This window comes from Neofelis nebulosa, chromosome 16 (assembly GCF_028018385.1).
Source record: "Neofelis nebulosa isolate mNeoNeb1 chromosome 16, mNeoNeb1.pri, whole genome shotgun sequence".
NCBI classification, from domain to species: domain Eukaryota; kingdom Metazoa; phylum Chordata; class Mammalia; order Carnivora; family Felidae; genus Neofelis; species Neofelis nebulosa.
The window spans coordinates 11,349,876-11,371,784 of NC_080797.1; the positions used below are offsets into that span (position 1 = coordinate 11,349,876).

General features: G+C 56.3%; 1 protein-coding gene across 1 annotated transcript; it reads right to left on the reverse strand.

The window, feature by feature from the left end:
• Positions 1–442: 442 nt before the first annotated feature.
• Positions 443–21,281, reverse strand: DRG2 (developmentally regulated GTP binding protein 2). Its single transcript, XM_058702994.1, has 13 exons — positions 21,101–21,281; positions 17,213–17,373; positions 12,538–12,627; positions 11,827–11,887; positions 9,802–9,892; positions 9,073–9,145; positions 8,886–8,976; positions 7,931–8,028; positions 7,445–7,521; positions 5,670–5,758; positions 4,823–4,881; positions 1,584–1,637; positions 443–1,220 (listed from the first exon to the last, which is right to left on the reverse strand). Exons 1-13 carry the CDS (start codon positions 21,162–21,164, stop codon positions 1,134–1,136), a joined length of 1,095 nt encoding a protein of 364 aa, XP_058558977.1. The 5' UTR covers positions 21,165–21,281; the 3' UTR covers positions 443–1,133.
• Positions 21,282–21,909: the final 628 nt, after the last annotated feature.

A 21,909-nucleotide genomic window follows, 5' to 3' on the forward strand; every position in this document is an offset into this window, starting at 1 on the left:
TCTGCACTTAGAAGCTGTATAAGCCCAGGGCAAGGTGCTGCCCCTAGAGAACAGGCTGCTGTGGAGACAGCTCCACACCGACCGTGGCACGCAGCGAGGACTCTCCAGGCCAAGGCCTGTCGACCTCTGCCTTCCGAGGCAACGGGTCTTCTACCCAGCCACCTTGCTCTCCCCTGTGAGTGCTCAAGGACCTTCTGGGGATGCAGCTTACCTTGGCAGCCAGGCCCGGCCTCAGGAGGTGCCACACGGAGAGCCCACAGCCCCCGGCCAACCTTCTAGGGCAGAGACCGCCCTGGAAGACCCCACATCTTCCTATGTACCCCGGACTTGGGCCTGCTCTTCCCCAAACCAGGCACCACCCCCCTCTGGTCATCACGCTCGTTGCTGGCCCTGACCCAGCCTGGCCACAGACTTCACCAAACTGACAGAATTGTCCTCAGTCTGAACAGGAATTGTTTTCACTCTTTATTTCAGAAAGGAGCGCGGAGACCAGGGGCTTAGAGAAAACAATACAGAAACCAAAAGCCAAAGCCTCTGCTCCAGGTGTCCCTGCAGGCTCTGGGTCCTGGGGTCCGTGCTGGGCAGGGGCTGCCCTCGGAGGGCAATACTTAGGACTCCTCAGGCTGAGGAAGGCATGAGCTGGGGCTTACAGCCACCACGAAGCAGCCTGGGGTGGGGCCGAGGGTCTGTCCTGGGAGGCGCCCTCCCCAGGTGCCAGCAGGCTCTAAAGGGCCAAGGTGCAACAACAGTAACTACGGCTTCCAGGGACCCGAGCAGGGTCAGCTCCTAGCCCCAGCACCAAGCAAGCCATCGATGTCAGGCCCCGGCTGTGGGGCAGCGGGCAACTTGCTCCCCCCGTGCCTGAAGGGGGCCAGGGGTAGGGTTCCAAACACGAGGGGCCAGTCTCATGGGAAATGCCACCAGACCAGCCCAGGTCCCCCAACCATGTCCCTTTGCCCCAACACTCTTCATCATCTGCCTACTGAAGAAACTTCTGGAGACAGCAGAGACTTGAGAGACCCCTTCCTGGGGTGTATGTATTTGTATTTTTCCTGTTTGGGCTTTGGTGCGTCCTGCTGGGGCCGACTCCCCAGGGAGGCAGGGTGGGCAGGCAGGGCGCCCAGCAAGAGGTACTACTTCTTGACAATCTGGATGACATCTTCGTGCTCCATGGTGTGGGTCAGGCCCACCCGCTGTGGGCTGTACTTGGTGCTGGTGCCCTAGGTGGGGAACAAGGCAGAGGGGCCCTGTCAGCCTCTGCACTGAGCAAGGCCAAGGCTGATAGCTATTGCAGGAGGAAGGTAGGTGGGTGTACACGTTACGGGGATAGGTGAATGCCAGAGGCTGAGTGGGGGCCCCATCACTGGCAACACCCCCCCCCACCCGCCCCCAGACAGGAGGATGTCCCCAGTGGACTGGCCATCCCCGGATCCCAAGATGGGAGAGGCCCAAGTCCAGTACGGGTCACCACGCACACCCCGTAAACTGGGACACCACGCGGAGTGGCATGAGCGCCTTGCTTCTGCCTAACCCGGAGGCTATGCTGGGCATGACCCCGGCCCTCCTCCTTCCCAGAGACTCACCCACACCAGCGCGTACTTGAACTGGCTGGCAAGTGACCGGTGGATGCGGTGGCACTGGGGGATGGGAGAGGGTAACAGTGAGATAAGTACCAAGCCCACTGAGCCTAGCCACACACCCAAGCCCAAGGCCTCCGCCAAGTAGCAGTCCCCAAGGCAGGTGCTCACACAGCACTGGCCTTGTGAGCACCACAGGCTCAATCCACAGGCGGTCTCGTGCATGGCTGCAGGCTCTTCTGATACTCCCACTTCCAGGTTGGCCCAAAGGCCATGGAGCTCACTAGAAACGTTCTCGAAGCCATCAGAAGGTCTGGACCTGGCTGTCGGCAGGCTTCCGCCGGCCTTGCCTGAATGCCAACCCTGACAGATGCTCCTTTAGATGGGTGACGGTAGTTTTCAGGTCACCCCACCTCAGCCTGGAGTCACCATGCCTGGCCACTGTCCCCTGTGACCTGGAGCCTCCCACCCATGACATCATCCACCTCCACCTCAGGAATCCCAGAGCTCTTAAAGGAAGCTGGAAGGAGGGGAACTTGCAAGGGCGGCCAGCTCTTTCCCGGAGGCTGGGGGCCCCGGGTTGCGCAGGGGAGGGGGGCTGGGGAGACAGCTTCTATGGGGACGCTGAGCCTATAAGAACATTTCCTGAGCACATATGGGCAGCCGACCTGACGGGGCCTCCTCTAGGTGGCCGTGGTGGCCAGGACACTGCTGCCAGTAATGAGCACAGAGACCCACACAAGTGGTTCCAACGCTATTTTCTAGAGCAGAGAATGAAATCCACTGGCCCAGCGGTCGTCTCTGGGTTTTATGTCTTCCTCAGCTTGACCCACAACAATGGAGCAGGGCCGCACCCCCGCAAGGACTCCCCTGGGACCCTGACAGCTTTGGGAGCACGGAGCGGGTGCTCCTGCCCTCGAGGCAGACAGGGCGTGCACCCTCCAGCCTGCCACAGGCCCCACTGTACCCTAGTGTCTGTGACACTAGGAGCCATTTACCACGGGGCTCAGAGAAGTTTCTCCGCACTTGCATCTCTAGCAATGGGGGTTAATGGCAGGTCACGGACGGCCGTCTTTTCTACTATGGGAAAGAACGTGTCGTTCAACGACAGGAAGACCACTGCTGCTCAGTGCCCACTGTACCCCCCCCCCCCCCTTGAGAGCCCTGCAAGGTCCTCTCTGCCTTGGGGGCTTACGGCCCACAACCCTTTTGGAAGCGAGGCCTTTGTCAGCTCTCACTGAATCCGTGCCGGGGCCTAGGCTGGGTGCATCGCAAAGGCCCTGGGGGTGGGGGTTCAGTTACCCCCAGATGAGGAAACTGAGGCACAGGGAGGCTGACACAGGATGGGGGAGAACCAGAACATGACCCTCGGTCTGCGTGGCTCCACTGTCTACCTGGGGCCCCGCTGCCAGCATCCAGGCAGGCCTGTACTATACTCTGTCGCATCTGGGACAGTTGGGTGTCCCAGGAGGGAAGCACCTGTGGGGAGGGTGAGCAGGGAGGAGGAGGCCAGTCCAGGCTCTGGAGCAAGGCCCCCAGAGCCCCTCCCCTACCCCACTGGACCCTTGTCACCTCCTACCCCTGTGCAGCTGATGACAAACAGCCAGCATTCCCCACACTCACCCCTGCCTCTGGGCCTTTGTACCTATTAGTCCCACCGCCTGGAAAACCCTCTCCTACTGCTATCTCCCGCTTTTCTTCCCGGGAGTGGCTGAAGTCCTACATCCTCTTGGGCAAGCAGCCAGGGCCTGAGAGGGTTGAGGAAAGTACCCACAGAAGGTGCAGGGTAACTCCACAGAGAGCCAGCACATGGGGGCACCCGTATCGACAGCTGCCGGGTCCCCAAGAGATACCGCAGCAGTCACAGGTTCCCCAAGAGACACCTCAGCAGTCACAGGTTCCGAAATAGGCCTGCAGCGGCAGGGACGCCCTCCCCGCCCCCCCGTCATGAGGAGTGATCTAAGGGATGCGGCTCCTGCCGGGCGTGCTAGTGTTCAAGGCCGAGCCCTGCCCTTTTGTATCAGGAACCTCTAGCTGGCAGAGGCCTCGGGCTGGGCTTGCTGACTGAATGCACACATGAGCCCAGACGGCAGGCTGGCCCACCACTTGTCCACAGTACACATCCTGAGAAGAAATGAGCTAGATGGAAAACAAACCCCCAAAAAACCAAAGCCTAAGAAGTTGCCTGTGTCGACCTGGAGTATTGTTCCAGGCGCTTGAGCCATCATTTGCTCCTGCAGGGCCCAATACACCTCTGAAAAAGATGGTGCAGGGTCACATTGAAGGGACAGGTGACAGCTGTGCCTGCAACAAAACTCTAGACACAGAATTGCACCCTCCTCTCCCTGAGCCCACAGGCTCAGCCCAGAGCCCCTCTGCCTCAGGACCTTTGCATACCTTGCACCCCTGCCTAGGAGGGCTTCCACCACCCCTAAATCTTCACTGTCAGGTCCTACTTGGTCTACAGGCCCCCATGAGGACACCTCCCCCCAAGACCACCTGGCCTCTCTGTGTAGACTCAGGGTCACTCCCCGTTCCCTTACTTTGTTCCACTCCCCCTTATGTGTGACTGCTTAGCTCTGGGATTGGGTATTTGGCATCTTTGACCCCGATGGACCCTGTTCTGGCAGGGGCTGCTTTATCGTTGGTGCTCGATAAATGTGTGTTGAGTGTAAAAAGCAATCAAAGCCATCCTGGGCTGGGGGGCAGGATGTGGGAGCAGGGAGGGCTGCTGGGGGCTGACTGAGGGACAGGAAGCCAGGAGGGGCCGAGGGCATGGAGGCAGTAGCTCTGAGCCGTAGGCACCGGGGAAACACAATGTGGAGTGACAGCACAGAAACGCCCCAGGGCAGTGGCTCTACCTGACGAACACCTGCACAGCTGTGGCTCTGAGCCTGCAACACCCAGACGTGACAGGACAGCGACGACCACCGCTTCCTGGACACCTTCCAAGTGCCAGGCGGCACGCTGACTATTCACACGCTGGACCTCCTTCAACCCCGCCCTCTAACCACCACTGGGGTAGAAAGTGCCAGCCCTGCCGGCGGGAGAGGCCTGGTGGCTTCATACGCAGCAAGGAAGGGGGCCCGGGATGCAACCCCAGGTCTAACTCCAGAGCCCGCGCTGGGCCACTCTGCTATTGAGCCGGCGGCATCTAAGAGTCAATGGGAGAACCTCAGCAAAACCCCGCAGCAGGGACAGAGAGCTCCCTGACCCCACTGTCCCGACAGGTCTCGGCAACTCACCACGTGCTCCACGGAGGCCCCTTTCCGGAGGATGATGGCATCTGTGAAGTCCGGCCTCTCTGCAAAGGTAGAGGGAGGCAACCACAGTTACGGCCCCAAGCTGCTCTGTGCCCTTCCATCAGGGGACAGAGGCCCTTCCAGCCCCTTCCAGCCTTGGCTCAACCTTCCCCTCACTATTTGGCACACTTGCCCTACAGGTCCTCTTGCAGGGTTCTACAACCTTGACTTTAACACAGAAAATAAAAATAAACCCACATCCAGGAGGGCCGGCAACCCGGTCAGCCATGAGAATAAGTCCAGCCACGTGAAGCATCTGGATGGAACTGGTAAGACATGGCAGCCAGCTGCCGGGGACCGGTCAGAGCTGCTACATCGCCTCCCTTGCCGACAAGGTCAAGGCTGATGCAAAGTGCCAGAACTCAACTGCAAGGTCACAGGGTGTGTGAGGTGTGCAACCAGGGGGAGGGGACAGAATGAAGGTTCCTGTGTATTCACTGGCCTGACCCAGGGGGCGTGCTCCTGCTCGAGGAGGCTGGGAGGGGGGTTACTACTGTAGCCAGTGGGGAACCACAGGACAGCCTCTATCCCACTACCCCTCCCGGCCTCAGCTCCCAAGGAATTCATCAAGACCAGCAGTCCCAGGAAGTGGCCCTCTGTACTGTAAAGGCTCAGCCGAGGTCTCTAGCAGCCTGGGGTAGAGGGCGGTGACAATTCCGAGATGGGAGAAAAGCTGAGATCTGTACGGGACAGGCTGAGCCAGGGGCACAGCGTCCACACGCAGAGCGTGGCCGTCCTATGGGAGGGTGAGGCTCAGCCTGTTTCCTGGGCCACACGCCGTCTAACTCACGTCCTCTCTTCTTGGTGTAGATGCAGGTCAGGGCCAAGTACTCCCAAAGCATCTCAAGCAAGTAGTCCAGGTTCAGCTTCATGCCGCAGCTGCCAGGGAGGAAAGCGGCCGGTCAGAGTAGCCCCATGGGCTCTGTTCTCGACAGTGAGAACTGCTTTCTCACTGTTGCAGGGGACAGCCTCCATCTGGCTGGCCCGGGGACAGAGGCCGGCGTGGCCCATATGGGAGCCGTGGGGAACTGAGCCTGTAGTTCTGAGGGCGGCTCGACACTTCAGCTGCCAACACCTCCGGCCACCACCACAGTCACGCCCAGCAGAGCTCAGCAGTCTCTCCTGGCGGTCCCGTTGGCATCTGTGGAGGGCACGTGGCATCTCTGAGGGACACAGGGCGCCAGGAGGTGGGGCTTCCCTTCTGACACCTGCTGGAAGGAGAATGCCGAGCACAGCTCAGCCCAGGGGGGGTTTTGTTGAGGGGGTGGCTCCTGGCTTGATCGTTTATAGAGGCATGAGCCTGAGCGGGCACCTTGACCTCCACTGACACGCCGTTGGCATAGCAAATGAACGTGTGGTGAGGAGGTGACCTCACGCCCTGAGAACCGGCACATCCTTGGGCAGCCCCTGAAGGCAGCCTGGGATATAGCGGCAGGAGAGGAACTGAGGCGGTCTTTCAGGAGGGATGCCAGCGCTCTCCTGCTCTTGGCAGTAGCTGGCAACGCCTGGGAGGGGGTCCGGGACCCTCACCCATCATTTGCACCAGTCACCCTACCCCCTTGGCCGCTCAGCATCTGGTTCCCCGTAAGCCCTGCCTCAGTGTGAAGCTACAGACTGCCTTGTGATAGCCGGGAAGCCAGAGAGCGGAGCACACAGGTCGGGCTGCTCCCAAGGAAGAACTTGCAAGGACACTGAAAAATGAACTACAGGGGTGTCTGGGTGGCTCAGTCGGTTGAGTGTCCGACTTCGGCTCACATCATGATCTCGCGGTTCGTGAGTTCGAGCCCCGCGTGGGGCTCCGTGCTGACAGCTCGGAGCCTGGAGCCTGCTTCGGATTCTGTGTCTCCCTCTCTCTGCCCCTTCCCCGCTCACGCTTTGTCTCTGTCTCACAAAAATGAATAAATGTTAAAAAAAAAAAAATGAACTACAGTCCCCAGGACCCACCGCTCCAAGGAGGGCAAGGATGCCCCCTACCCCCCACCGGAGGACTTAACTTCCCTCTTCCCTCTGCCATGCAGTGGTAGCCGCATCTTCTGGAGGATTAGGAGCAGCTGGCTCACACCCTAGGGATCTCTTAAAAAAAATTTTTTAATGTTTTTTATTTTTGGGAGACTGAAAGCACAAGCAGGGGAGAGACAGAGAGAGAGGAAGACGCAGAATCTGAGGCAGGCTCCAGGCTCCGAGCTGCCAGCACAGAGCCCGATGCAGGGCTTGAACTCACGAACTGTGAGATCACGACCTGAGCTGAAGTCAGACGCTTAACCGACTGAGCCACCCAGGCGCCCCTTGGGATTTCTGAGGTCTGCGGTTAACTACTAAGCTACGAAGCCTGTTAACAATTCTTATCCATTTACCTTGGTGGATGAAATCCTTCTGTTATCTTAACCAGAGCCCATCCCACATCATCCACTCCGCCCAGGCCGATCCAGGGTAGGACCAGGCCAAAGTCAAAGCCGTTACTAAGATGGTCTACTCTGGCCTGGGTGCGTGTGGGGGCTCTGCCTGGCCAACGTGGTGGGGAGGCCTGACGGGCTCACACACACAAGAAGGAGTTGGGACCCTCACCTGATGACCACACTGTTGGGCTTCCGGGCCAGGCGGTCTACTTCTTCCATGGAGATCTGGTCAATTTTGTTATAAACCTGGGATTGAGAAGATGGAGGTGGGTGTCGGGGAAGGAAAAGAATACAGTAGTGCAGGAACCGGGTCCCCAAATGCCACGGTCCTGCCCACAGTGCTTCCCTCCGCGTGCCGGAACACAACAGGGGCAGGGGCCGATGCCAGTGTCCTCCCTCCCCTGCTGCCTCAAGGGTGAGGAAACGGTGCAGGGTTCTGGGACCGCTATCCCTCCCCAGAAGGGAAGGCTGGGATAGAACCCGCTGTCAAGCTAGGGAGGTCTGCAAAACTTGTGCAGCCGCCAGGGAAGAGGGGCAGGGGGGTGAAGGCAGCTCCATGCTCTCCTTGCCCCTCTGGGAAGCTTGTCTCCCATCTGGGTCACCCCGGGGCCAGCTCCGCTCCCACATGTGCGCCCTAGGGCCCAGTGCCACTTACATACAAGCAGGGCATGTACACCCGGTTGCCCACGATCACATCGATGAACTCATCCGGGGAGCAGTCTTCTCGGAAGAGCACCTCTGCGTTGAAGATCTCTGAGGGGCTCGGATTAAGGGCCACCTGAGCACTAGCAGCCACCAGCGCCCCCGCAGGAGAGGGGCCTGGACAGCCAGTTAGGAAACACAGTGCCGAAAGGGACCTCGGAGGTCATCTGCTCTGGAGGTTTTACAAGCTTTTGAAGTTTGGGGACTGCCCTCGTTGTTTTTCAAAAGGAGCCACGATACATAAAGTTTCAATCAGTGGTTTCAATCTTCTCCATTAGGCAAGAAGAAAAATGGACTTGCCAGAATCCCCAAAGCACCTCAGTGGAACCCCAGGCTTCGGTGCCAGGAGCACGGTCTGCGAGCATTGGTCTAACCCAGCTTCCCTCGTGCAAAGCTCTCCTCTGGAGGCTTGCATACCTGCAGTGACAGGGGCCTCATCACCCTGCACACAGCCTGTCCCAAGGTGACTTCTTCACATGCTGAGCTGCTCTGCCTCTGGGGCCCTGCCCTGACCTCCAGCACCCCCGACAACCAGCCAGGCCCCTGGTTCTTCCTGAGGCTTCCCCAGGCCAGGAACCCCCAGTCCTCGGGCGCTGTTTCCCTCACCATCTCATCTTCCTTCCAGACGTGACTGGCTGCCAGTGCCTAGTACTTGCCAGGGAGTTAGGAAGCCACTGCTGAGTTCACGGCTCTGGCCCAGCCAGCCTGCAGCTCGGTGAGCACGGAGGCAGGGGGGACAGGAAGTGTCCCATGTCACTACCGCTTTCCTGGCAGTCGCTCGGATGGAGCCGGGGTGGCTTGGGGTGGTCTGTGATCATCCTGGGCCGCAAGGCCTCCCTCCTGTCTCGGGTGGCCCCTCCCCTGCCCTGAGGGCTCTGGGCCCTCCCTTGCTGCTTTTGGGAGGATACTGTACTCATGCAGAATCAGCTGCACCAGCTTTTCTGAGCACTGGGTCAGTGTGACTGTGGAGTTAAAGGAGATGCCACCACCTTTCTTGGGCTGGAGGAGAGAGGAAAGGAGAGCGGCTCACAAAGGGGCAGCTGCAATCATCCCAAACCCGCCCGTGCCTGGCCTCCTGGTGAGGGGGGGCCTCACCTTGAAGTAGATGTTGGGCTTGTGCTTGTTGAGGCGGATACCCACTGATTCCAGCTCCTTTTCCAGCAGAGACCTGGGTAGAACCCCCACGAGCCGTCACAGGTGTCCAGAGGCAGGCCAAACGGCTTCCCTGTTACACAGGAAGCCCCTGCCCTTCCAGAGGGAGGCCAATGCCCTCCTACCCACCACTGGGAACCCAGAACGTTCCTTCTCAACAACCCAAAGCCGCTGAGGAGCCTCTGGACCTTCTGTCCAGTTCGAGGGAGACTGGCTGGGCCTGCGACTGGCACGCAGAGGCAGGCCTGCTGTGCCCCTTAGCCAGCAGGTCAGGGCATGAATAAGGCTTCTGTTGTTTGGGCCTGGGCTCCCACTGGGTTCTGGGAAGCAACTGAGGCACCTTGGCCTCTGCAGGCAGGAGCCAGAGCCAGCATGGGGCTCACGGGTGACACAGGCTTCAGTCGGTGCAGCGTACCACAGTCCCCAGCCTCCAGACATCTCCATGCCAGATGTAAGCCACTCAGAGAGGACGCTCCAGGCTGACTGCACGGGTTTAGCCTGTGGACAGTCCTGCTGCTGCTCCCACGTGTGAGAGGCCCAAGCGCCCCTGGATCACCCATTGTGATCAGGGACACAGCAGCTGGAGCCACAGTGTCCTACCAGCATGCCCAGGGATCCCCACCGCCCCCCAGACATGTTAGCCTGCCCCACCCCCCACACTCCCCTGCAGACCTCTGCACTTCTCCCTTAGTGGCATCCAGCATCATGATGACGACGTCAGCCGTGCGTGCCACAGCAATCACCTGCCGGCCACGACCTTTCCCTGGATAGGTGGAAGGGACACGGTTACACAATGACATAGGCACAACCCGTGTGACCCCCACCCAGGCCACGGAACCCCAGACTCCTGTCCTCCACAGACCCATCATGGTCTCTGCCATATGCCAGCCCCTGGCTGTGATTTCCTTGCCATTTTTCACTAATCCGTATGCTGTTTTACTCATGGAGACTTGTTTTAGAAGGTAATCTGACATCACCACCTCAGGAGAAGTAACATTCTCCTCCTGTCCCTACCCTGCAATAGGCCACACGCTAAGTGCTTCGTGAACATTTCCTCACAACCACCCTATATAGTCAGTGTTATCAAGCCCATTTTATAGATGAGAAAACTGAGGCTTGGTTTGGCGCTCATCACTTGCCCAAGATTACAAAGCTAGTGTGCTATCAGGATTTGAACATGTCTGCCCTTTCTGGAAATGGGGCGATATAACCCACCCCCAGTCCAAGGGCTGCAGAAAGGATCACATGAGACACCACAGGAAGAGGTACTTTAGGAACTGCCACACAAAGGTCAGACCATGTGGTTATTGCACCACCACAGAAGTCAGGCGCCTTGCCAAGGTCACAGCACTAGGATCCAGGTAGTGTAGATTTCAACCATGATCTGCCTCCCTCTTTGGAGAATGGGGGGCTGGGTCCAGTGATCTTCACAAGCCAGGGGCCTCCTGTCACTACCAAACGTACTTCCCCCACAGGGGCCAGACCACACCAGGCCCCATGATGCTGCCTGGGACAGCAGGTTCCTGGGGGACCATCACCATTTCCACCATCCCAATTCAAGTAGCCGGCACTCTGCCCTGATGGGGGCAGTGGGGTATGGAAACGTGCAGAGGAGATGGCAACTGGACCCCCAGGGAGGAGGTCCCGCTGCCCAGCCTGGACAGGGTTGCTAAACCAGAGAGGTGGGCACCAACCCTGGCCCTGCCACTTGATGGGCGAAGAGTCGTTTAGGGCAGACCCTTTCCCTGTCTGTCCCTGCGGTTCCTCCTGGCTATGAAAGGGAAATAATGACACTTCCTAAGTCACAGGACTATGTGAGGATTAAGTGAGATAATGGTCAGCGCAGAGCCCAGCACTTAGCCAGTGCTGGATAACCATCAGCTGGTTACCGTGTCTGCAATGCTGCAGGAAGCCACCAGAAGCCACAGGCATGTTCCTATCTCAGAAAACAAAGACAAGGGGCGCCCGGGTGGCTCAGTCAGTTGAGTGTCTGGCTCTCAGTTTCGGCTCAGGTCATGATCTCACAATTTCATGGGTTCAAGCCCCACATCGGTCTCTGTGCTGACAGCACGGAGCCTGCTTGGGATTCTCTGTCTCTCTCTCTCTGCCCTTCCCCCAGTCACACTGTCTCTGTCTCTCTCAAAATAAGTAAATAAACTTAAAAACTTAATAAGTAAAAAAACTTTAAAAAATATTTTAAAAAGCTTAAAAAGATAAACTTAAAAAAAGTTAGTAAATAAACTTAGTACATAAACTTAAAAATAAACGTAAAAAAAACACAACCCTTTTCTTAAAAAAAAACAAAAAAAAAAACAAAGACAAAACAAAGGACAGGGCCCCAAGACTAGGAGCACGGCCTGAGCTAGCCAGCTGGTAAGGGGCCAGTCCTTGCAGGGGTCTGTCCAGGGACACGCCACACAAGTGGGAACTCAAACCTGCCACGTAAGCTACACGACCTTGGACAGGTCCCTTCACCTTGCCGGGCCTCAGTCTCCTCGGCTTTAATACGGGGCCTGCCAGGACCGTATGAGGCCAGAGTCCCTGAAGCACAGGGCACTGAACCCACCCCTACCCGTTGACCCCTGCAGCCATGTCCAATTTTAACGGTGAGGCCAGTACAGCAAATCCCTACAGAAGAGGACGGGCTGGGGTGCAGAGATCCACCCTGTTTCCCACCTGCCGGTTCCCACTCCCTACCTTGTGCTGCACCTTCAATGATCCCAGGAAGGTCCAGCAGCTGGATATTGGCTCCTTTGTACTAGGATGCGGAGGAGAAGGGAAGGTGAAGAGGGGTGACCGTGGGAAGGGCTTGCCTGAACCCAGGACCCCCACTCTGGCCTGCAGTTCAGGGGCTCTGGGAATCCCAGGGCTCAGCCTCGGGGGCCGGGTCCAAGCCTGCTCAGTCTGGCACAGCTCCAGCTCCAGATCCTGCAAGCTGAGGAGCCCCCAGGCACAGACTCTGGAGTTTTTGTAATCCTACCCACCCATCACTGATGGTTAACAGCACCTTACAAAAATATCACTTCACCGCGGAGGCTCTGGGCCACAGGACCCCAGCTACCCGAGGCGTTGAAGCTTCACAGGAAACAGAGGGATACAGCCAACCACCACCAAGTGACCCAAGCCGGGGTGGCGCGGGCCAGTGGAGCACAAAGGGGCACCAGCAAGAGCGGCCAGGTGCTGGCCGGACTCCCGGAACCAGTCAGGGTTCCAGGCAGGCATCTCTGGGGTCCCAGCAGCCAGAATCCTCAGAGGTACCACTGCTTGAGAGCAAAGAAGCTCAGTTCAGAACCCCCCCTGACCCCCCCACCCCTACAGGGACACCTCCACTCACGACTTACAAATATATAATCGCAAACCCAAGCATGTACCCTTTCCCCTTCTGGAATCCAGCAAACCTCGACTTACTTCAATGACTCCAGGGATACATGTCAGGGTTGTGAATTCGTAGGACGCAGCTTCGCTGGCTGTGGAGGTCATCAGACTCAAGAAGGTAGACTAGGAGGAAAAAGAGGTCATTGCAGTGAGGAGTCTTGTCCCAGCCTCCTTCGAGAATCCCCACAGGCCAGGAGCCTGCCGGATGCAGGCATCACAGAGACTCCCTCCTCCGCCTCAGGGTGGGGACCTGGGTAGCTAGAAAGAAAACAACAGCTGGAAAGGTCGCCTCTGGCTCTGCCCAGGGCAGGTAGGGCACCAGAAGGACACTCCATTCCTCGGAGGCCTCAAGGCCCCTCTCAGGTGGACACAGGGACCTGGTTTCTAAGTGGGATCCCCAACTAAATCAGGGGCCCCTCTCTAGCTCCACCAAACCCTCCAGCCTTTCCTGGGCCCCAGAGAACTTCAAACAGGCAACAAACAGCCTGTGGCACTCAAAGTGGCTGCTCACCCAGGGAGGGGTGAGATATGCAAGGAGGCAGATGAGGTCTGAGACAGAGCCAGATGGCAAGAGAGGGTGCTGCCAGGCAGGAAGGGTCTTGATGGGAACATTTATGCCACGGTTGGCTGTGGGACCAGAGCCAGGGCCCGGTGGGGAGTTAGAAACGTGGCTCCCGTGGGCAAGAAACTTCATCCTCTGAGCTTCAGAGTCCTCACGCATAGGCTGGCCATCTGCTCGCTCCCTACCGCATGGGGCCACGTGGGGTTAAAGATGATGAGGCACCCGAGGCGCCAAGCCCCGAGCATGGCGAGACCACGGCGATGGATGCAGTGGCCCAGAGGGCCAGCAAAGCAGTGGGCAGAGCCAGAAGGGGAAGAAAGCCAGCCCTGGCCTCCTGCCCCCATCCTAGTCGCAGGACACCTGGAATAAAAAGTCTGAGACGCAGTTGTGACAGGGCCGCCTGGACCGTGCCCCTCGCTGGCAACCGGAACGGCTGGGGGCACATCTCACTCACATATCTTCAGGCCTTGAAGGTAACACTGCCCTCAAATCCAGAAACTCTCCACCCTGGGGACCTCTTAGAAACTCGAGGAAACATAAAAACCTGGTGGGGTAGACAGGTATGGACAGGTGGGGCAGCCCGAGAGCAACGGCTGCCGAGACACTGAGTGATGGCGGCTGGATGCTAACGGAAGGCTCTCTGGCCTCTGCAGTGGGGAGGCTGGGCCCTCCCATGGCTGGAGAGCCCAGATCCCCAACAGGACGGTGGCATCTGGCCACAGGGTAGACCCTCAAGGGCATAGCCCTTGGTAAACAAGGCGGCTTCTCCCAGCCTGGGCTTCTCATCTGGAAAAGAAGTCCTCGGCAGGTAGGAAAGTAAACTCAAAATAAAAGGTGAAAACGGATAGAGTCCATGATAAACACCTGAAGAATTAAAGCCTGAAAATACTTACCTGTCACTCTGTGGGACAGCTATGACCCAACATCTTGCTGGTCACGTATAGGCAACCCATAAGCATTTGTCCCGCCTTTCCAGGAACTTTTTCAGGCTAACCAGACAGCAACACTGATGAGAGAAAGTGCTACTCTCTTGAGGAACATCAGCTAATTAGTGAGGAAGGAAGAAGAGAACTAGAAAGTCGACATCTGCAACCACTAACAAAACTCACAGGCAAGGACAATTCTCTGGTGTCAAGGACACCAAGAGGATGTCAACGGGGCCTGACTTCTGCACACTACTGTAGTCACACCTTGCAGGGCACTTTGCAGTCCCCCGGGGGTGGGGGGGTGGGGAGGCTAACGCAACTATTCGGAGGGGAGACAGGGTATCCCTCCCCTTAACCCAGTGGTTCTGGAAATGCAACCAGCTATCAGGGGCTTTCCGGCATGGTGCAAAACGAGGTCTACCCCCTCTCCTATGTGGAACCAGGCCCCAAGTCCCAGGTGTCTACCTGACTTCCGGCTCACAGGAAGAACAATGAACAGACGAAAAGGTTAAGGCACACCACAAGGAAGCAAGCAGACAAGTGCAGAGCATGGGCTTCCTGTAGGACCACTGTCCGGTCTCTTGAGAGCTAGGGTCTTGACAAAAGGGACTGTTCTAGATTAAAGCAGATGGAGGAATAATACATACAGGGGCCCCATGTGGTCCTAGAACAGACCTCCGTTTGGACAGATCAGCCGCAGAGGTCATTTTGGGGCGAGTGTTGAAATCAGGATATGGTCCAGGCATTAGATGGTTACTATGTTACTGTTAATCTTGTCTAGTGTGATAGATAGTTTGTGGCTCAGCAGGAAAATATCCTTATCCTTTAGAGATAAAGCTTAAATACTGGGGTCAAAGGTCACAAAGCATGAGGTCTGTAATCTAGTCTCAAATGGTTCAGTCAAAACAACAAAAGCCCACTCGCACACGCACACAAATACACACAAATACACACAAATACAAGGAGATGGAGCAATATGGCAAACTGATGGACCCAGATGGCGGGGACACTGTATTTGTTCTTTTCATCTCTCCTGCAAGTTTGGAAATTTCTATTACACAAAACTGGGAAAAACGAGAAAGAGACAAAAAGACAGGGATCTGGAAACCACACCAGGACTGAAGACTGTGCGGGTGGCCAGCTGGCAGAGGGCACGGCTGGGGACAGTCCCACCTCTCCAGAGGGGCTCCTGCAGCGCCGGCTCCTCCTGAGGGGCTGAGGCGGGAGGCCCCTGCGCCGCTCGGCGTCCAGTTGAGGAGTCATAAGCACCATCACTACAGGTATCTGAGCGCTCGCCAGGTAGCCGCACGCCACACAGGTGCTCGGGTTTGGCACAAGGGTTGAAAGGGGCAGGCTGGATGGACGCCAAGCGGCCTGGGGGGCGGGGGGGTCACAGTGGCTCCCTTCCAGGGCATTCATCACCCTCGGCTACAGCAACCTTCCTGTCCTCATCCTACCTGCACGGATGACAACGGAAACGACGTTGTTTCCCGAGCCCGCACAGATGGAGGGGAGGGGGCAGTGCACCCACCCAACTGGGTACTGATAATAAGGTTCAACTGGGGTAACAGCGTTCCCAAAGATTAAGGAGCACCTGCCTGTCATCGGGAAGGAACCCTTCTGCAGACCTTGAGGCAGAGATTGGGCCAGCTCACAGCCCAGCGCGGATGCAGCATCACGTGTAGGGGTACGTGAGCAGACACTAGAGACGTTCCTACTACTGTCCCCACGTGGCGTTGGCTACAGCTCCTCTGGGGGGTAAATGGCAGTGTGCTGACGGCCATTTCTAAAACCCACACCCAAGAGCTGCTGTGCTCACTTGGCCAAACTCGTCCTCCAGAAATACCGGCTCCAGTTCACAAAGATCCACGCACAAGGGTAGTGACTACAGCACCGTGCGGGCAAACAAAAGCCTGGGGGCGACCTAGCTACCATGGCAGAGGAGGGAAGGAGCAGACTATTGATGACACTATGACCGCAGTGAGGGATTCTAGGCAGCTGTTAAGAGAGGAGGTAACTCTGGGGCGCCTGGGTGGCTCAGTTGCTTAAGCGTCCAACTTTGGCCTCTCAGGTCATGATCTCACGGTTCGCGAGTTCAAGCCCCGCATCAGGCTCTGTGCTGACGGCTCAGAACCTGGAGCCTGCTTCGGATTCCATGTCTCCCTCTCTCTCTGCCCCTGCCCTGCTCACACTCTGTCTCTGTCTCTCAAAAAGGGAATAAATGTTAAAAACATATATATATTAAAAAAAAGAGAGAGAGGAGGTAACTCTAATGTATGAATGAGACAGATACCCACGGGGGAGTGAAAATGCCAGGGCCCAATGTAGCCATAATCCCATTTTCAGAGAGTGTGTGTGTGTGTGTGTGTGTGTGTGTGTGTTGTGTGTAGACAGAGTGCAAGATCAATTCCCACCTCCTGTGATGCACACACCCATCATATAGGCCAAGGGGAAAACAAAACCAAACCCGTACAAAGCATAGCGCTCAGCCTGTAGTTAGCACTCGGGAAGCGAGAGCTGTTACCAACTTCCCCTGATGCTATTCCACCAGCGTCTGTCCAAGCCACCTACCTGGTCATTGTTCCCTTGGCCTATATCTGAGCTGGGGTCCCCGCTTCCGACCTATCATCTGCGCAACAGCCAGAACGATTCTGCTACAAAGTGAGTTAACACCCAGATCTTGGTCTCTAAATAGCATTCTCAGAAGAAGAAAAGGAACCAGGGCTCCCTGGAAATTACGGCCGATTCTAGGGCTGGGGCAGGGAACATACGTGATGAGCCTGAGGTATCTCGGTGGTACCAGAAGGTAAGGAAGTGGTTCAGAGCAGCCCTCCACCCCTGCCCTGCATATTCCTCCACAACAGTCCTGACCAGTCTTCCACTGTTTGCTTACTGTCTTTTCTCCCCTAAGAAGGGGAGCTCCGTGTGGGCAGGGACAGAACTATCTTGTTCCCTATCGTATTACCAGTGCCTCGCAGAGCCTGGCACAGGGTGTGCACTCAATAAACGTTTGTGCATGATGGATGGGTCAGAGACTGAGCGGAGACGGGAAACAACGGTCACCAGGCAGGATGATAAAGAGGTGGGACCTGATCCTGGGGGAGGCTGGGTCTTCTTGGTCCCTGGAGCGAATTCAGAAAGGCAGCGCGAGGAGGCGCAGGCAGTCGTGTTCGGAAGACAGGCTGCTTCCTCCCCAAGGCCCACGCTGACCATCACTGACCTTACCCACAGAGGGAAATCCAATCAGCGCCACACGGGCGTCACCCGACTTCATGACATCGAAACCCTCTCCTTTGGATGAGGCCGATTTGGACGGTTCCAGCAGCTGGGCCCGATACTTGGCGAGTTTTGCTTTCAGCAGGCCCAGATGATACTCAGTGGCTGAAGGACGGAAAGCAAGACAGAAGGTAAGTATCCAGGGTATCCAAGCCCCGTGGGTCAGGTGCAACCCCACATACAACCAAATGCTGGCTGGAAACATCAGAACCGGATGGCAATCGTCGAGGAGATCAGAAAAGAAAACACTCCTTGTCTCAAAATGCCGCCTTAGCCTCTCACTTCATTTAGGATTACAAGCCAGTGTCCTTATTAAGACCGCATGACCCCATGTCAGCACCAGGGGACAGCACCACTCCCTGGGGCGTGCCGGAGGATGTTTTCTGTGGTCAGTGTGATGGTGAGGTCCCCATCGCCATTTACCAGACAGGGGCCAGGGACGCCAGTGGCCCTACAAAGCGTGAGTCAGTCTGGCACAGCCAAGAATTGTCCCGTGTTCCATAGGAGTTTTTCACAGCCCTAAGACATGTGTGGAGGGAAAACCTGGGTTAGGAGCACCAGGGCCTAGAGCCTAACTCTCTTTCACAAAAAGAAAACCCCAGGACATTTTCTTACAGTGTTAAAAAACACTGAAATTTCCAGGAATGTGACTGCTGTGTACGTCAAGGAAAGAGTCTAGCATGTTGTGTTTCAAACTTTACCCAGGGGTGCTCGCCATCTTGGGATCCCAGGCTGCTCACAGTGATGCCTCTTGCAGGGTACCTGAGTCACCAACATAACACACTGTGTGCTGGTGTAGATCGTGGCTAAGCCCACATACCCGGTGATTCTGCCCAGAGGTGCAAATATCTCACTTCATTATAACGTCGCTGTACCTTGGCTGTGCCCCAACATTTAAATATTGAAATAAACGCTATTTTAATTATAAATTACTTTCCCTTTGCTCTGCCTTTGTATTAGGATTAGAGCACAATAATGATTTTTCTCAAATTCGGTGTGTACAAAAGTTGCACAGTGATGGGGAGTGGTATTTCATGACTGTAAAGGTGTCACAAAATCTTCACTAGAAAAGTGGGCTGTGGCTTAGTAACCTGGTCCCTCACTACTGCTCCAACATCTCCTCCCACTCTCTTTTATTTACTATATTCCAGCCACAGTGGCTTTCTTTTTGCTTCTTCGGGACATGCTGACACCCTTCGTGCCTCAGGATCTTTGCATTTGCTATCCCTTCCATTTCAACCTTGTCTTCACGGGGCCGGCTCCTTCTCGACATGAGGCTCAGTTCAGATGTCACCTCTTCAAAGAGGCCTCCCCTACTCAGCCGGAGGGGGCGATGGGCAGTGTCCCGCAAAGGTAAGTAACCTGTGCTAGAATCCCACCCTATCATTCCTGGCCATTTAACTTTGGGAAAGTTCCTTAATCTTCTTGTCTATCAGTTTCTCAATTTGCAAAGCGGGGACGTTATCAGTAGTAACCACTCCACTGGATTTCTGTAAGGCTTAAAGAAAGCACTAAGAATAATGCCTAGCACCATTAAGCGCCCAGGAAAAATTGGTTATTATCATGATCCACAGTAACCCCTGCCCTTCCTCAGGCCCCCGCTCTGCTCTATGACCCTGTGTATTGTCTTCATGGCTCTTATCACCATTTGAAACTATCTTGTTTCTTTACTTCCCTCACTCAAGTGGGGCAGGATCCCCAGTCTCCCGTGGCGCAGGGCAGGCACTCAGGAAACGTCTAACAAGGGAATGAGTGAACGGATGGCAGGGAGAAGTGGCCCAGAACGGGTTTGGCAACCGTCAGGTTCATCTGGACCTTCCTGTCACCCTAGGTCGTTGAGATTCTAAGCACCTCTTAGAAGGGAAGGACTAAGTCTTAATCCTTAAATCACCTTTCCATCCCCTTTTCTACCACTGCCAAAATGGCAGCACGTCTAGCCTCCCTGCTACTTTCCTTGATTCTGTGGAGTATCATCCACAGGGCAGCTGGTGGGAGCTTTTAAAACAGAAATCAGACTCTGTCTCTCCCCTGTTTAACACCCTCCACTAGCTCCCGCTGCCCTGAGAACACAATTCAGACTCTTTCCCATGACCTACGAGGCCCTACATGACTGGCCCTTTCCTTTCCCATCACTGCACTCCAGCCCCCAGACCTTCAGATCCTTGAACAAGCCAAGTCCGTTCCTGCGTCAGAGATGTTCGTTCCTCTGCTGGGAAGAGTCTTGCCCCAGATCTTTGCATGGCTGGTACCTTCTCATTTTGGCCTCAACTCAAAATGTCCCCGCCTCATGGAGGTTTTCTCTGATCATTCACCTTAGCAGGCCCAGCCCGCCCCTCCACCCTTGCTGTGTCACCCTGGTCTGCCTTCACAGCATGTATTGCTGGATGAAACAATCTTATTTATTTGGCTGTTAGTTTACAGACTATCCACTGGAAGGTCAGCTCCAAGAGGGCAAGGATGTGCCTGCTGTGCTGATGGCCTTAACCAGAGTGCCTAGCACAGGATAAGGGCTCTGTTAAGATTTACATCATGAGGGGCACCTGGGTGGCTCAGTTGTTAAGCGTCTGACTCTTGATTTCAGCTCAGGTCATGATCTCAATGTTTGTGAGTTCGAGCCCCTCGTTGGAGTCTATGCTGACAGTGCAGAGCCTGCTTAGAATTCTCTCTCTCCCCCTCTCTCTGCCCCTACCCTGCTCATGCTCTCTGTCTCAAATAAACTTAAAAAAAAAGAGTTACATAATGAATGAATGAAAGATGCCCCCAACTTCTCAGCCTCCAGAACTAAATGGAGCCGAGGAAGGACAGACACTGAGACTAGCCACCTAATATCCCCTGCTTCCTGCTCCTGCAACCCCAAAGCAGGACTGGCTAGGCACTGGGCTTCACTCGCCCTGGCCAGTCGTATCCCCCATTACTCCAGATCCTCCTTCTGTTCTAGAATGTTTTAGACCTAGAAGTCCCATGGACACACCACGCTCACCTGGACTCCCATGCTTTTGCCTCCACAGTGCCCCTCACCTGCAGTATCCTCCCCTTAAGCAGCTCAAGCCCCACCTCCTCCTGGAAGCCTTCTTGGGTGTCATCATTTGTTTCTCCCCACTGCTCTTCTCCGGTGAGCTCTTCCAGCCCTTACAATCTGAAGCCTAGATTTGATCCTTCATTATGTGCTACCTCTGTCGGGGGTTTACTCTAAATACTGAGTGCTTCCCATGTGCCTAGTACTTTGCACATGCTATCTAGTTTAACCTAGTTGTGGGCTAAGATGAGACAGGGACAAATGAGGACATTGAGGCGCAAAGAGGTGAAGTGACTTTCCAAGCTTTCACAGCAGGTACTGGTGGCGCTGGAGTTCAAATCCAGGTCCGCCAGACTCGAGTCTTGATGGCCTCTGTTCCCGAGGTGCTGGGTGAAGCTGTAAAAGGGGTACCTCCTGGTGCTGGGTACCTGTAAAAGGGGTCCTCCTGGACTTGCCAGCACAAAGCGGGGCGAGCGCCAACTCCCCCAGGCCCGACCACCGGGAGACCCGGGTTTGAACCCAGACCATGCCTCTCTGGGTCAGATGCTGGCTGCGCGCTGGGATTTCTCTACTCGGTCACCTGGTCTGGCACCAAGCAGATCTCACGGGGATCATTTGCACTTAGACCAGCGCGTTGGGACCCGGATCCTGCCTGGTCCTGCCTGCCTCGGCGCGCTGGGAGACGAGGTCACGTCTCTGGCACTTTTCTGCGGCCTTCGAGCCCGCTTCAGCTCTATCGCTGGAGTTGTTCCCCCATTTTACGGACAGGAAAACTGAGGCGGGCAGAAAGGAAGGCCCCGCCAGGCCGGCCCTCACCCTTGTTCTTCTGCGTCCGAGCGATCTCCTTCTCGATCTCGGAGATCTTCTCCAGGATCCCCATGGTGGCGGCAGAACCGGGCGCACCGACAGAGACGGCAGCGGCACCGGGAATTCCGCCCTCTCGGCGGCGGCCGAACTGCGTGCGCCCGGAAGCGCACGGAGAACAGCGTCCTCGTGCGCCCGGCGCTCCGGGATTCAGAGTCCGGGCGGCCACGTCGAGCGGAGTGCTAGACACAATTGGTTCCGCCCGCTGGGCCGGCGGGGCTGGCCTCCCCACCGTCGCCAACTAAGAACCGGGGCGGGGCCAGGATGGGCTGGGGCGGGGCCGGGGCGGGGCCAGGCCGGGGCGGGGCGGGGCCATTTTGTACTGGGCCAGGCGCGAGCTGGGCGGGATGCGAGCTTGGAAGACAAAGAGGGAATGTTGGGTGAGGAGCCCCGAACTTTGGGTTCCAAGCGCACCTGGCTCTGCTGGTGTCAAGAATCGCTGAGCTGAAAGCTTGATGGCTCTTGTTTTGTGTAGAGGTTGAAAGAGGGTCCCCCTTACCACGTTAACGAAATGTTCCAACTTAGCCTTAACCACCTGCCATCAGATGCCTCCTGATGTGGTGCATTATAAAGTAGCACCTCCTACTTGGCATTCTTGCCAAAAAATACCGTATCTGAGTTTAGACACGAGGAACCATCAGACAAATGTACAACGTGGTACGTTTTGTAAGACACGTGGCCAGGGCTCTTCAAAATTGTCAATGACTAAAGGTGCGATAGGGAGACTGTTCCAGAAAAAAAAGATACTAAATACAATGTGG

What these genes read in the sequence shown, in the direction of transcription:
- DRG2 (XM_058702994.1), bottom strand. Translation starts at nt 21,164, where the DNA reads ATGGGGATCCTGGAGAAGATCTCCGAGATCGAGAAGGAGATCGCTCGG. An exon ending in GATTTCCCTCTGTGGGTAAG is followed by an intron (nt 12,628 to 17,212) that starts GTCAGTGATGGT and finishes TTTTCCTCCTAG; the next exon opens with TCTACCTTCTTGAGTCTGAT. An exon ending in ACTAAGGGAGAAGTGCAGAG is followed by an intron (nt 9,146 to 9,801) that starts GTCTGCAGGGGA and finishes GGTTCTACCCAG; the next exon opens with GTCTCTGCTGGAAAAGGAGC.